The following is a 14,956-nucleotide window of genomic DNA, read 5'->3' as shown; positions in this document are numbered from 1 at the left end:
AGAGGAAGAAGAGAAACAAAACAAGCTCTCACCAGGTCCCAGATGTGTCAATCTGTCCTTCTGCAAAGGGTGCTGATCCCTCTTGGCTCTGCTCCCTGGAGGTGTCTACAGCTCTCCTGGGCCTGGAGTTCCAACTGCTTCTGCACTTTTCTGGCTCAGCGTCTCTCCCACTAAACAAGACTGCTCCTGTCTGGCTCCTCTGCTCCCCGCCTCGTAGAAGCCTTGATTTGGGGGACCTCTCTGCAAGAACCTTTGCTTCCTTTGAGAAGTGTGAGAAGGAGCCCCAGATATAAATGCAGGAAGGATGCCTGCCCACTCTCTGGAGACCTGGACACACAGGAGCCTCGCTGAAGGCTAATGGGCCTCCCAGGAATGGCCCTCCCCGATCCACCCAGGTCCCCCTTGAGGCTGGGGGCTTTTGAGGATTAGGGAGAGGACCACCTTTTCCGGCATCATCCTGGCAGCCCGTCCCTTCCCATGCCTCAGAGCATTAGCAGTCCCATCATGAGTCTGGGAGCTGGGGTGGGGCCTCAAAGAGTGGGGTTCTGTGGGCTGGGAAAGGCCATTAGGAGCACCAATATGGTGGGATGCTCAGCTAATGTACTTATCCAGCTAAGCTTGCTGAAGGTGGGGAGACACTGTATGGGGAGTCTGCCATCTTATTCTGGCACTGGTGAGTTGAGTGACTATGGGATCAGGCAACTCACTGAGCCTCAGAGTGTTCATCAGAGGTTGGGTATCTCTCCCTGACCCTCTACAGCCCAGTGAGAAGTGAAGACCACACACATGCTCTTGGCCCTGGATGGTGACCCTTCCTCACATTTCTGCTGGGTCTCAGAAGGCAGGATGGAGGCTGAAGTCACCTGGGTCCACAAGTTCTTGGGACACTTGCACCTAGCCACACCCGAACTTTTTAGTAGTATAAGCCTATGCAGATGTGTGTGTGTGTGTGTGTGTGTGTGTGTGTGTGTGTGCTTTTTTTGTGTGCATGAATATGTATGTATGTATGTATGTGTATATATAAGTGTGTATGTATGTAGGGCTGATGAGATGGCTCAGTGGTTAATAGTGCTTGCTGGCCAGGTGTGGTGGTGCACACCTTTAATGCCAGCACTCTTGAGGCAGAAGTTGGCAGCTCTCAAGGCCAACCTGGTTTAAAAAGCAAAAAGAGGGCTTGCTGACCTTGTGGTGGATCTGAGCTCAGTGCCCAGAATCCATATCAAGTGTTTTGCAATAATCAGCAACACCAGATCCAGAGGGTCTGATGCCTTTTTTCTGATCTCTGAAGGAAGCTGCACACGAATAGTTTGTACACACACACACACACACACACACACACACACACACACACACACAACAAATAAATAAATAAATAAATAAATAAATAAATAAATAAATAAATCTTTAAAATGAAATGCAACACAAACTGAAAAGCCACCCTTCTCCACCTTCCCACACTGGCATTACAGGCACACACCCTGGTGCCTGGCTTTTTACGTGGGAGCACATGGGTGCTGGGGAATAGAACTCAGGTCCTCACACTTGCACAGCATGAACATTACTGACTGAGCCATCTCCCCAGCCTAGGGTTTCATATTTTATGCCAGGATCCTTTTATTTATTTATATTATTTTTAACTGTGTGTATGTGTGTCTACCTGTATGTGGGTGTGTGCACATGAGTGCAGGTGGCCAGAGATCAGAAGTATCAGATTCTCTCCTCCTCCCAGGAGCTGGCTGGGACTTAGCTCATGTGAGTGTTGGAGTTGAACTCAGTCCCTTGGAAGAACAGTCATGCTCATAACCACTGAGCCATCCCTCCCAACCCCTGTGCCAGAATTCTTAAATTAAACCCCGTTTTTTTCTGTATCAGAACTTTTTTGGTTCAGAATCTTTTATTTTTTTTAAAGATTTATTTATTATATATACAGTATTCTGCCTTATGTGTCCCTGCAAGCCAGAAGAGGGCACCAGATCTCATTACAGGTGGTTGTGAGCCACCATGTGGTTGGTGGGAATTGAACTCAGGACTTCTGGAAGAGCAGTCAATGCTCTTAACCTCTGAGTCATCTCTCCAGCCCTGGTTCAGAATCTTTAACCAATGGCCTGGAGAGATGGTCCAGTGGTTAGGAGTACTTGCTGCTCTGGGAGAGAACCCATGTCTGGTAGCCCACAACCACCTGTAACTCTAGCCTTGGGGGAATCGATGTTTTTAGGGCACCTGCACTCACATCCATAGCCCCTTCCCCTTATACACATAAAAAGTAAAACGAACCTTTAAAACACACACACACACACACACACACACACACACACACACACACACACACGAAAAAACCTTGAGCCAGTTCAATGCCTCCTTCCCAGGCTCCTCTAATGGGGAGGAGGAGAGGCTGTTTCTAGAGCAAACGGGGGTGTGGGGGGGAAACCAAGGGACCTAGAGAATGTTACTTGAAGCTCCTGGTCCTGGTTCAGCAGTCTTGAAAGCCAGGGTCCCTTCTGGAATTTTCTGGATAGGGGTCACTAAATTTCTTTACACACATCCCATGCACTGCCAAGATGGCTTAACGATGTTTCTGTCCTGAGACAGAAAGGCTGCTGACGGGGCTGCTGGACATCGCATAAGGCACATGTACGGGAGGGCGCCCTGGGCGGGGCAGGCCAGGCACTGGATGGCTGCTGCTCAGTGGCTCGGGGGTATGTGGATGGATTTGATCGGATGTTCATTACAGCTCCAGTTTAATTAATTCCAAAGGCTTTCAGAAATCATGTGCCCAAGTAGGTGAGTCTCTCTTGAACTGCCAGGAAACTCCGAGCTGGCAGCTGACTCATCCAAGCAGAGTTTTCCGTGAGCTTTGGTTTGGTAAGCTGCTCCTGGCTGCTTCTGAGTTCTCCGACTTTCAGCTCCCTGCTGGCTTACAACAGAATGTTTTCGCACTCTGTGGTTCAACACCGGAAGTTTGCCAGAGCGTCTTCCTAGCTTTGTGTCTTTATCGCCAGTCTGTCCGAAGGTCCCTTTCCCAGGCTTATATCTCTCTTCCTTCCCACGAGAGGAACCCATCTCAAAAACAGGTGGATGGCTGGCAAGGTGGCTCAGTGTGTAGAGGTGCCTGCTGCCAAACATGATGACTACCCGAGTTTGATCCCTGGCACAACCACGGTAGAAAGAGAGAGCCGACTCCCACCAACTGTCCTTTGACCTACACATGTGCACCCACCCACCCACAAAATGAATAAGTAGATGTAAAAATTTAAAAATAAGGTGGAGAGTGGTAGGGGAAGACAATGTTGACCCCTGGCTGATATATAGATGTGCATGTACACAGAGGAAGAGGAGGGAGAAGAAGGAGGAGGAGGAGGAAGAGGAGGAGGAGGAGAAAGAGGAGGGGGAGTAGGAGGAAGAGGAGTAGGAGGAGGAAAAGGAGGAGGAGGAGGAGGAGGAGGAGGAGGAGGAGGAGAAGAAGAAGAAGAAGAAGAAGAAGAAGAAGAAGAAGAAGAAGAAGAAGAAGAAGAAATGGAGGGAGGGAGGGAGGGAGGGAGGGAGGGAGGGAGGTGTGCTTCTAGAGAATGAAGCCACGTTATCTGAGAGCCCCCCACCCACAGGCGTGTGGCAAAGCCATCAAGGCTGCAGACGCACCTGAATCCCTTGGTGAGGTGGGAGGTAAGGAGGGGGCTGTGGTAGCTCACAGCCATTCGCCTTCTGTCAAACACCCATTCTCAGACTGCAAGCCAGCCAGACGCAGCTGGGTTCACCTGGGACCTGATGGCCAAGTCTGCTCTTGGCATCTCCCAGAACCTGACTCCTAACACATTGCTGATGAGAGACATCAAGACCAGAGGTCAGTGTGAAGAGACTCACAGTGACTGTTTTGTGAGCTCCGACTTTCTGCAACTGGAGTGAGCAACTTTGTAGAGATGTGCAGAAACCTATGTGAAAAGATCAGCCGGGAGCCTGTAAGCACAGTCTGTCCCTAACAATCAGCCATTGCCCTGATCACTGGCACTTGGGATTAGCTGGCTGTGTGTGCATGTGTGTACATGTGTATGTGCATGTGTGTGGAGGACGGAGGTCAACATGTGGTGCCTTCCAGTTTCACTCTCTCCTTCCTTTTCTGAGATCTCTCACTGAATCTGGAGCTTGCCAATTTATCTAGATTGACCTGCCATGGAGCAGGATCCTCCTGCCTCTGCCACCCCAGGCCTGGGATCACAGGCACACCTCGCTATGCCTGGCTTCTGACATGGGTGCTGGAGACCTGGATTTATAGCAAGGACTTTGCCAATTGAGCTGCTGTGTGTTAACATATGCCTACTTCTCCTTCCCTGTCTTGTGCTCAGATGCATGCCACCACTCCTGAAGTCTAGGCACAGGTGGACTACAGTCCTGTGGCTGGCAGGTAGCAGATCTACTTTCCAGAGGGCTCACTCTTGATCTTCCCCTTGTTCTGTCTGACAGCGGGGCCCTCTTCTTGTTTATCTTCGCAGTTACTAGGTGGCAGGAAGTATAAGAGGCACTGAGTGCTGGCTGCCTGGCATCCCTCCTCCAGTCCACCCGTCTCCGTCTCCAGGTCACGTGCTGGTGGGGAGTCCAGCTTAGTAATAGCCTCGCGGTCAGGCAGCACCTTAACAGGAGCTGTCCTGTGGTGGAGAATGGCGTCGCTCTTGGCTTCCATGGAGACAAATCTGCAGTGTTTGGGGAGTCCTGCCTTTGTGACCCACCCAGAAAGAAGGTAGCTTGGGAGAACTGCAGGAGACCTGTCGTGCACCTGCGGCCACCGCTGCCTGGCCCCTCTGCAGCTCACTTTAATAATTGAACAGTGGAGGAGGGTGGAGGAAAGGGTGGGCCTCCGCGGTTTCCATCCACTTAGTCCTCTTGCTTCTTCTCCATTAGCACAGAGTAGGGGTCTGGGGAAGAGCAGAGGAGCACCTGGGCTAAGCGTTCATGGGGTAGCAGAGAAAAGCCTCCTCTTCCACAAGACTTTGATGCTCTGCACAGAATCACCCCACCCTCCACTTCAGCATCCCCAGGGTGGGTGCTATCTGTACACAGGCCCTAAGTTATGAACCTCGAGTTGGACCCAGGTGAGGTGGCCCCTTGTGGGGACACAGCTCACTCCCAGGGGGTTCAGGTGTGAGGGCTGGGTGGAGACTCTTAAGGAAAGACTTCGCAGGAATGGGGATTGACTGAGCTCTGGGGAGCCAGGAGACTCTAGGTGGCCCCTCACCCCCAGGACTCTGAGAAGTTTCTCCCCACATGGCGCTGAGATCATCAGTATTTTTCCTGGGCTGTGGTACTTGCCCATTCTCAGTTCTCTATCACAAGGGTGAAGGCCACAGACTTCCACCCCTTGTCTCTAGGATTCTCTGAGCAGAAATGGGGAGGGGCAGAGAGTAGTAGACAGCCTCATCCAGGCACAGGTGAGGGGCAGGTGGTCTTGCACACCTGAAGCTCCTGGTGTCACCTGCTCTGACCCACCATGAAAGCTCTCCTTGTTTAGAGGAGACTAGGTAGCTTGTGGCCTGGAAAGAACAGATCAGTGTGGCTGGGATGATGGACCGTCAGGGACATGACCTTGGGGAGTTTGCTGCTACCCTCAAGAGCTAGTGCTACAGTCCCTGCCCTGGGATCGTGTGGCCTAGACTAAAACTCAGTGGACTCAGGGTGTGTGGCTAGCATGTCTAGCTCTGGGTGAGCATGCTGCTCACTCCTTCCCTGCCCCCCTGCCCTCCTTGGCTCCCTGTGAAGGAATGCAGCTCCATTGGTGGCACATCCTTACAGACCACGGAAGCCTAGGTATAGACAGAGTCAGGTAGAGCAGAAGGCAGCCCAGAGGTGTGGCCAGACAACCGGAAGGGTCCCAGAGCAAGAGCAAAGGCCACCCACCCTTGGCTGGCCTCACTGTGGGACATGGAGATACAGAGAAGACGCTGGGCAATAAGCCTGCTTCTTTGTTGCAATATTTTAAAATGTGTATTGATATATACTTTATTATCTGTTATAAAACTTCCTTTGGCTACACAGGCCTCTGTGCTGGATGACGGATGACACCATGGTGGCAGCTCCCAGGGGGCAAGGATGGAACCAGAATCCACTTTGAAATGGGCTCTGGAGTTTGGGGACTTAGGAGGGAGCTGCCACAATGGGCCACAGTGGCCTGAAAGACACCAAGTGCGTGGTCAGCTGCCCAGAGCTGGCTGGGGGTGTCAGAAAAGCAGTCGGCTACCCAGAGTGGCAAAAGGTCCTTCCTGTCACGCGGCTTGCCAGGGCCAGGTCCTACCCCATTAAAGTTACCAGATGACTCATCAAAGGGACAGGGACTTGTCTGCAGGCTGCAAGGCGGGTGGACAGGACCCTCTTCCAGATAGCGCCATTCTCTCGGGTTATTCCGGCGCTGTCTTGGGAGGCTGGACAACTCCTCGCAAGTGGAGCTGAGGCTGCTGTCCCAGTTGGGAGGACGGTGACTGAGTCACGTTTGAGGAGGGATGACCCAAGCGGCAGGAGGTGACCTCCTGCTCACCCTCACCCAGGAACTCCTGTTGAGGAGGGATTCCGCCACACTGGTAAGGGCAACTTCGGTACAATGAGTCACAGAAGCAGAATGGCTGGGGAGCAGAGGCCGCAGGGTCTGTCTACAGGTGGCTGCTCAGTCTCTTGGCCACGCCTGGCAAGAGGCAGATGCCTTGAGCTAGAGGCAGCTCTTCTTCCCGGTGGCACAGGGGCAGCTGCCCTGCTTCTTCTGCTCTTGGGCGGAGTGTCTCTGGAAGCTACTGGCCGCTTTCTGCTGTGGCCTTGCCCCAGACCCTGGCCTCTCATGATGCATTCCCAGAGGGGCACTGCATCTCCATAGTGACTGTGTTAGGTGTGCTGCTAGCAGTATCGGCTGGCTCGGCACCATCCCGTAGAGCCCGCTGGAAGACTACCCTGAGAGGTTCCCACAGGCGCTGAGACTTGTCCCTCCCAGACAGGAAGTAGACGATGGGCTTGGCGCTGCTATTGATGCAGATACACAAGTCAGTGACGTACTCAGGGAAGGGGGCCGGGATCTGGAAGACCCAGAAGAGGAACCAATCGATTCCCAAGTAGATGGAGGACACGAGGAAGACAGAGACAATAGCCAGGACCACATGATTGAGCTTGGCAGAGCGCTGGCGGCGCCGTGCCCGGCACTCCACATGCAGGATGAGTGCCAGGCAGGGGAGTACCATGAGTGGACAGAAGAGAAAGAACAGCAAGATGCCCAAGGAGATGTCCATGTTGCGGCAGGCTGTCCCTGAGGCCTCTCGGCCCAGGAACATGCAGAAGTAGTTGTGGATACTGGTAACCAGGAAGGACAGCAGCCAGAGCAGAGCACAGACTCCAGCAGACAGGCGTTTGGGCCTCTGACGCCAGTACCAGGTGGGAAAGATGACGGACACGCAGCGTTCGGTGCTAATGGCCGGCAGGAGGCTCACACCTGCGAAGAACGTGCAGAGCCCCACGATCCGGGACACTCTGCGCACATAGTCAGGGAAGGACCCCAGGAAGGCCCCCGTGTTCAGGAGGGCAATCACCGCCTTGCTGAAGAGGTAGACCCCATCAGCGCTGGCCAGGTGCAGGAAGTAGATGGAGAAGGGCGTCCTCTTGATGGAGAAGCCGAAAAACCAGAGGACCAGGCCGTTACCCACCAGGCCACACAGGCAAAGCAGCAGGAAGATGTAGTTTGTGATGGCGGGCGGAGGGGGCGTGGCTATCTGCTCGATGGTCAGGAAGCCTCTGCTGTAGAGCTCCGGAGCCTCGCTCATACCAGGACACATCTGTGTAGGTGCAGAGGGGACACATCTGTAAGGCGGTCTGCCCTTCCCTGGCCCTCAGCAGGCCTGTTCCTGTACCAGCTTCCATCAGCTATCCAGGAGGCAGGATCTGCCAGATCTCTGCCTGTGGAATGACTAACTGGCAGAGGCCAGAGCAGAAAGAGCCCCATACCCGCTCATGCTAACACTGGTTCTCAGATTCTAGAGCCTGCAGGACGACGGCATCACCACAGGATGACCAGACAGCAGCTCTGGGCTGCTCACAGGTCGACTGGGTCCAAATGTCCAAGACAACAGAAAGCAGAGGAATGGGGAGATGGTCAGTGCATAAAGTGCTTGCTGAGCACTCGTGAGGACCAGAGTTCAGATCCCAGGTCTCCCTGTAAATGCCAGGTGGGCCCAGTGGCCCTCCTGTATTTTGAAAGGGGATCTCCTAAAGCAAGCTGTCGATATTGCTTACTTACCTCAGCCGGTTCTGATTTTAACTGAGAGACCTAGACTCAGTGAATGAATATGCACACCACTCACACTTACTCCACACACTCACACACCACATACTCACACACACCACTGCACACAACCTCCCACACACACCACACACACATACATACATATACACACATACACACACACCACACACACATACACACACTGACACACACTCACACATACACACACATACACACCACACACATATACATGTGTGTCTGTCTGTATGTATGTGTGGTGTGTATGTGTGTGTGGTGTGCTACAGACACACACAGACACACCACACACACACACACACACACACACACACACACACACACACACACATACACAGAGAGGAAAAGCTGGGCAGCCTTTCCATTTGACCAAAGAGACAAGACCCATAAATCCAGGGCTTGAGCAAGTGTTGGAAGTCAACAGTGACTACTGAGGGTCTTTCTGGGCAGCAGGACAGTGACAATAAGGCAGTGTGGATTGTGGGATTGTGTCAGTGGATGCTTTCTGTGCTGTGGGTGAGCAGGAATGCCCTGTTCTCAGAGGTGCAGCTTCTTTGGAGGCAAAGGGGTTTAGTGTCCACAATTTATTTGCAAGTAATAATGGGGGAGGAAGTTCATCTATCAAAAGGTGCAGCCTCTATACATGAGCCATGGCATTCATACACACATTCACACACACACACACACACACACACACACACACACACAAACACATTCACACACACACACACACACCACACACATAACACACACACACACACACACACACACACACACACACACACACATACACACACTTTTAAAAAAAGGACTCAGCATGTGGGAGCCTGAGGTTCAGTCCCCAGTACTAAATAATGAATCATGGAGGGGATGGTAGATGTGTGTACAGTCTGTTCTTGTAATTTTCTAGTAAATTGTTCATATAATGTTTCAGTTTTAAAACATGAAAATACTTATTCTTAAAGAAATAAAATTACGGTTAGGGATTTAGCTCAGTGGTAGAGTGCTTGCCTAGCAAGTGTAAGGCCCTGGGTTCGATCCTCAGCTTAAAAAAAGAAAGAAAGAAAAGAAATAAAATTACTAGTAAGGAGTAGGGGTGGGGATAAACAAAAGACCTTGGCCACAGCTGGAGTAGGACTATCCCACAGCTGGACAAGAGGACACTGGGGCTGAGAGCTACCCTCTGCTGGGCCAGGGCTGTCCTTGGGGGTCCCAGAGGTATCCAGGAGGGGAGAGGCTCAAGGTGGTGGTCATTCTTCAAGCTTCAGGGAGGGGCTCAGCATTTTACAACTGGGCAGGGTAGAGTAGCTCAGCCTAGCTGAATACCAGTCCTGGTATTCAACCCTGAGGGCTGAGCTGGCACATTAATGCATGAGGCTGGGTCAGATCTCAGAACCTGGGAGCAGACACAGTTGCAAAACCAAGGCCACACCTTCCTAGTAAAGTAAGTGGCCTCTCTACTCTAGCCAGAGGGTATGGAGGACCTGTGGGTGGAGCGATAGTACCTCCCTTCAATCCCAGAGGAGCCATATCTATACATGGCAACATGAAAGAGATATTTCTGGGTTCACATTTTAAAACAACTGTGTGAGCCAATAACATGAGCCAGCAACACACTATTGTGTTCTCAGGGTTGTTTTGATCCCTCTTTTTCAGTGGCAAAGGTTGCCCTATGCACATTGCTGCCCTTCCCTCCTCCCTGCAGACATCACTAATCTATCCCAGGACTCTCTCCTTAAGTCTGGTATCTGTTTTCATGGTTCAGGGAAGTAGGAAGGTTCTAGGGGCAAGATCTTTCCTGCCACCTTCCAAATGGCCTTAGCAGAAAGCTGGGCCCTGAGATAATGCTTTGTGTGGACATTCTCTAATGCAGAGAACTGTCCTCTGGCCTGGCTGTGTCAAGAGGAATTTACAAACAGGAACTAATGGTGCTGCTAAACTTAGGGAGACACTGTATTGTCAGGACAAGTTCTTTATGGGGTTCTGCTTTCTACCTGTCCACCTCTAAGAATTTATTGGCTAACGTCTCCTGCCCACCCCTAAACCTACTTAGCTTTCTCTCTGCTCCCCTTCCTTGGAGTTGGTCTGTTGTTGCTCCAGGCCTCTGAGGGCCGACTCAGTGTTGGAGAACTCAGCTGAGATGCAGAACCCTGCCCCATGAGGACCAGCTCAGCACTGGGTGCTGGCCTTCTGGGCTGGGCAGAGCCCTCTGTGTATCACCCAGCTGGAAAAAATCTACAGTCCCCCACTGGGTGTTGGGGGGGCACTGGTGAGTCACTGGGCGGGAGCTACTATTTACAGCCCCATACTACCTTGTGAAATGCCACTCTGCAGCCTGCTCCCTCCCAGGGCCTTATCTCCCTCTTCTCTAGGGACTTTGAAATGCTCCTAGTATGCCCAGTCACTGCCTCCTGGGCTGCCATCATTGCACGGTGCTTCCTATGGGAAGGAAGGAAAGGACCAAGGGCATGGTGAGGGTAGGGGATGGGAGGGTGGGAGATGGGGGGTGGCGGTTAGGAGTCAGTTATCCTGATACAAGCCTTGATTTTCTCAAGTCTAGGGGAGGCTGGGATAAGGAAATAAACCAGAGGGGTTCCCAGCTTAAGAAGGGAAGTCCACACTTTTCTAGGGAGAAGCAATGTCCAGCCCAGGCCATTATCCAAGCTTTAGGTGGGGCTAGTGCCAGCTGCAGATTTACATTCATGCCTCATGCTCCAGACTTGGGGCAACACTTGCCTTGGGTGACCCAGAGTGGTACGTACACACAACAGATACAGGGCCACCATGGAACCAGCAGAGGCTCTCTGCTTGGTCTGACCATAGTAATAACAATCGTCCTGTCTCTGCAGGGAAAGGGGGAGGGTGTGAGACCTTTCAAAGCTGATAAACCATGACCCAAGGACAGCATGGAAAGGGACTTCCAGGATGCCCAGTGCCTGTGTTTGCCTCACTGATGATGACACTGACCTCAGAGGAACCAGTTAACCAGGGCCACGGAGTCCAGATGTGCTTGCTGACCACTAGAACCCAGGGCTGGAGGGCAGGCCTGGAAAGCAGGCTGTGTTGTCCCTCCCAACTATACCCTGCAGAGACCAAGGACCTCCTGCCTGTGGCACTTGCCTTGTTCTGGTTGGTAGAGTGAGCCTCCCATGAGCAGTTTCCGGCCATCTTCGAGACTTCAGTGTCCAGGCTCCTGTTGGGAGCTCACAAACCTACTTCCCTGCCTGGCAAGAGCCTAGAGAGAGGGTAAAGTAAAGTCAACACCTCAAGAGCCTCTCTACCTCCAGCCCACCAGCCCCAGCGCCCTAGGCCTTCAGGCCTGTGGTTCTCACCGCAGAGGAAGGGCTACCCTGGCTCCCTCTGAGGTGGGGACTCGATGCCTGTCCTGCCCGTCCCACCTCTCCTGCCTGTGGGCTCGCATTCAGACCCTTCCTGGCTCCTGGAGCATCCACGGCCACTCCCTGGGGAAGATGCTCTCTCCTTTCTCTTCTCATTGGACTACAAGGTGTCTGGGCCAGAATGTTTTCTAGTAACTTCAATGATGGGGTTCCTTGCATACTCGCCTGGCACACCTCCTTTGTGCTCTGCTAAGAGGCCTTGCTAAGAAATGGGTGATAGAGGACGATTCTCTCTGACAGAGGGGCTTCCTGGAGGAGGAGGCTTTTGTCTGGGTCTTGCTTTATCATGGTCCTCATCCTAACTCAGGGGCGGGTGTCCATTCCTCCCTTTTGTAAAAGACAGGGTCTCACGAAACCCAGGCTGGCCTTGAAGATGACCTTGAATTTCTGATCCTCCTGCCTCCATCTCTTGAGTACTGGGATTACAGGCGGAACCACCATAGCTGGTTTATGTGGTGGTGCGACTCCAACCCGGGGCTTTGTGCATGCTAGGCAAGCGTCTACCAATGGAGCCACATCCCCAGCCCTTCATTCCTTTTTGATGGTGCTCTTGGTCTCAAAGACACACTCCTAACCAGGGCACATAACAAAACTTGGAAGATCTGTGTACTTCCAAGACCTGGTAGCTGTCCCCTGCAAGGTTCACTTGGAGGAAGCAAACCAAGAGGCTGCTGTGCTGGCCCTGGGTTCCAGACTGGATGCAGAGAAACAAGGCTCAGCCTCATCCAGCCAATCTGGAGGCCTGGAGGTGTGTTGGGAGACAAGCTAGGGAGGGGGGCCCTGCTTGAGACTGGTCCACCCTAGCTGGCAACAGCTCATCGATGTATCCACTCTGGGTCTCCTGGAATTACGCCACATCCCCAGCCTGCACTCTGCCCCACCCCTCCCACAAAGCAGGTGGGACGTCTGAAGCTGTGACTCAGGACACAGCCTGGCTACAGGCTGCCAGACCCTCCTCTCCCAGAGCGGGGATGTGGGTAGCGCACTGCTCCACTCCTCATAAATTCCTTCCTCGAGCAGGGCGGATCCCCAGCCGCCAGGAGCATGGCCACTGCCTCCTCCCTCCTGGATATGTGGCCCAGGCAGCTGCACCCACCATTGGCTCCGGTCCGCTCGTTCAAGTGATGCACCCCCTCTTTAACTTTAGGCCGCTTTGCTTCTCTGGGGGCCAAGGAGCCTGGTGGGGTCTTAAGCCACACTCCCAGCCCCTCATTCCTATTGGATGGTGTACAGAGGCACTCTTCTAACTAGGGTTCACAGAGCCCCTTCCGGCCCCTGGCTATCCCGCCGGCCCTCTACATGTTTGCTCCTTCTGGTGCTTTTGTATCCCGACTAAGAGTGGCCTGCTCACGAGTCCCAAGTGACAGCACCGTATAAGTGATGCTTGTGCAGAGAGTGATGCTTGTGCAGAGAGCTTGCAGATTGCCCCCTCCCACCCAGGCGTCATTCCGTTGCTATGCAATGGGACCAGCCCAGGTTTTCCGGGTACCTGCACCTCCGGAGGTAAGCATCCACTGCAGCCTCACTTGCTGTCTCTCTTCCAGACACCTGCTACTCCCTCCCAACTTTCTCCCCAGTGATGCTCTGACTCAGGGGACGTTTCATCCCACCAGGCTTAAAGCCAACTAGACACATGCCCCCTGGGACAGGTGAGTATGCTCCCTGGTCACCTCTGTGACTGCTTTGATCTCTATATCTGGTCCATCTCCTACCCCAGATCATTTGCAAAGTGATTCACTCATGCAGAGAGATCCAGAAAGCCAAGTGGACCCCAGATGGGCCATATTAAAGACATGTGTGCAACGTGTACAGGGATGCATTGAGTGCATGTGCTATAGCCAGAATCTGAGCCGGGACAGAACCGACTTCACTAAAGCCGAAAGGCTACCGTGTCTGTACCCTTGGTCCCCCCTCCCCCAAAACAGCCTGGTGGACTGCTTGGACTGATGGATGGACAGACCAGCCCTAAGGTAGCTCCCCAACTCATTTCACTTCTTCTAAACCCTAACCCAGCCTCTTGCCTCATTCCTTAGCTATGGCTTGGTCTGTGCTGGCCATGGGCGGGGGCAGCCTGCTGCTGTCCTCAGATACATAGAAAGCCTGTGTTTCCTCCCAGGACTCAGCTCCCTGCTCACAACTTGACAGAAGAGGCTTCTCTACAGGGAATGGAGATTTGGCAGACCTCTGGCAAGCACCTTCATCTGAAGCCAACAACAGCACCAGGCCTGGCTGGAGCAGGAGAAGGTGAGACAGATTGTCAGCTGTCCGACCTCATGTGGCTGATCCCCAAGTGTCCTCAAAGAGCTGTGCACTGCTGTGCTCATGGCCAGCGGCATGCCTGAGAGCAATGGGAACCATAGCTCCATACTTGAACCGTTGCCCACTGGGTGTTCCCTTCAAACCCTTCCAGAAACCAGGCTTGGATATAAGGTTGAAGGAAGGATGGGAAGCCCCCCACCCTCAGGGGGACCGGATGGGAGCTGGTATTGGAGGATGTCTTGAGGCTAGGGGTAAGGCCAGCTGAGTGGGTGTCAGGGGACGCCACACAAGAGGGGAGCTCTTAAAGCCTTCCCTGGGACACTCAGAGGTGTGGAAGGGGTGGGACAGGTCTTCAGAATGGGGACAGCTTCACTCCAGGTCTTGGGGCTCGCTGCTCAGAGAGATGGGACTTTCTGCAAGCTGCCGGTCATGATGATGCCCATTTCCCTGTCCGGAGGATGCCAACCTTATTTGCCTGCCCTGCTTAACCTTGACCCTGCAGCCCCCGTCCCCAGTCTCTCTCCCCCAGTCCCTGGGTCCCAGAGTGCTACCTGTGGCTCCTGATCCTCCGAGGTCTTCCTTTTGCAGAGATCTCTTCCCAGCACTCCGAGCTTGCTGACCCACGGGGCAGCAGGCTAGCAAGTGCAGCCTGGAGCCTTGGAAAATTTAGGCTCAGGGTGGAGGACGAGCCCTCACCCGCCTGGCCTGTTGGAGATGGCTTTGGAAACAGAACCCGCCCCAAACCCAATTCCAGGCCCAGCAGAAGGGGGAAGGGAGGGCAGGAGGAGGAGGAGCAGGAGGAGAAGGAGGAGGAGGAAGAGGAGGAGTATCTGAACAGTGATGAGGCTTGAGGAAGGAATGCCCAGTTCAGGAGCCTCCCCCCACCACCATCCCCACTGGGAACTCATCTCTGCCTGGTGACGTCATGCTGGCCTGAGCACTGGGGCTGGAGTCCAGATGTTAATACCTCCCATATCCTGCAGCTTCAGAGGGTTGCCCCAGTAGAGGGAGCTCTGGGTTGTTC

General features: G+C 53.3%; 1 protein-coding gene across 1 annotated transcript; it reads right to left on the bottom strand.

Annotated features, from left to right (window-relative positions):
* Positions 1–5,981: 5,981 nt before the first annotated feature.
* Positions 5,982–14,640, bottom strand: Mrgprf (MAS related GPR family member F). Its single transcript, XM_036199915.1, has 3 exons — positions 14,484–14,640; positions 11,396–11,510; positions 5,982–7,793 (listed from the first exon to the last, which is right to left on the bottom strand). The coding sequence occupies exons 2-3, from the start codon at positions 11,441–11,443 to the stop codon at positions 6,810–6,812; spliced, it is 1,032 nt and encodes a 343-aa protein (XP_036055808.1). The 5' UTR covers positions 11,444–11,510; positions 14,484–14,640; the 3' UTR covers positions 5,982–6,809.
* Positions 14,641–14,956: the final 316 nt, after the last annotated feature.

Source organism: Onychomys torridus, chromosome 1 (assembly GCF_903995425.1).
Source record: "Onychomys torridus chromosome 1, mOncTor1.1, whole genome shotgun sequence".
NCBI classification, from domain to species: Eukaryota; Metazoa; Chordata; class Mammalia; order Rodentia; family Cricetidae; genus Onychomys; species Onychomys torridus.
Note: the sequence above shows the minus strand (reverse complement) of the source record. Positions and strands in the feature narration are given on the sequence as shown.

Bases quoted from the DNA above. Each gene is read 5' to 3' on its own strand.
- Mrgprf (XM_036199915.1), bottom strand. From the start codon at position 11,443: ATGGCCGGAAACTGCTCATGGGAGGCTCACTCTACCAACCAGAACAAG. The intron at 7,794-11,395 runs GCAAGTGCCACA...GCACCTACACAG, and splicing joins ACTCTACCAACCAGAACAAG to ATGTGTCCTGGTATGAGCGA.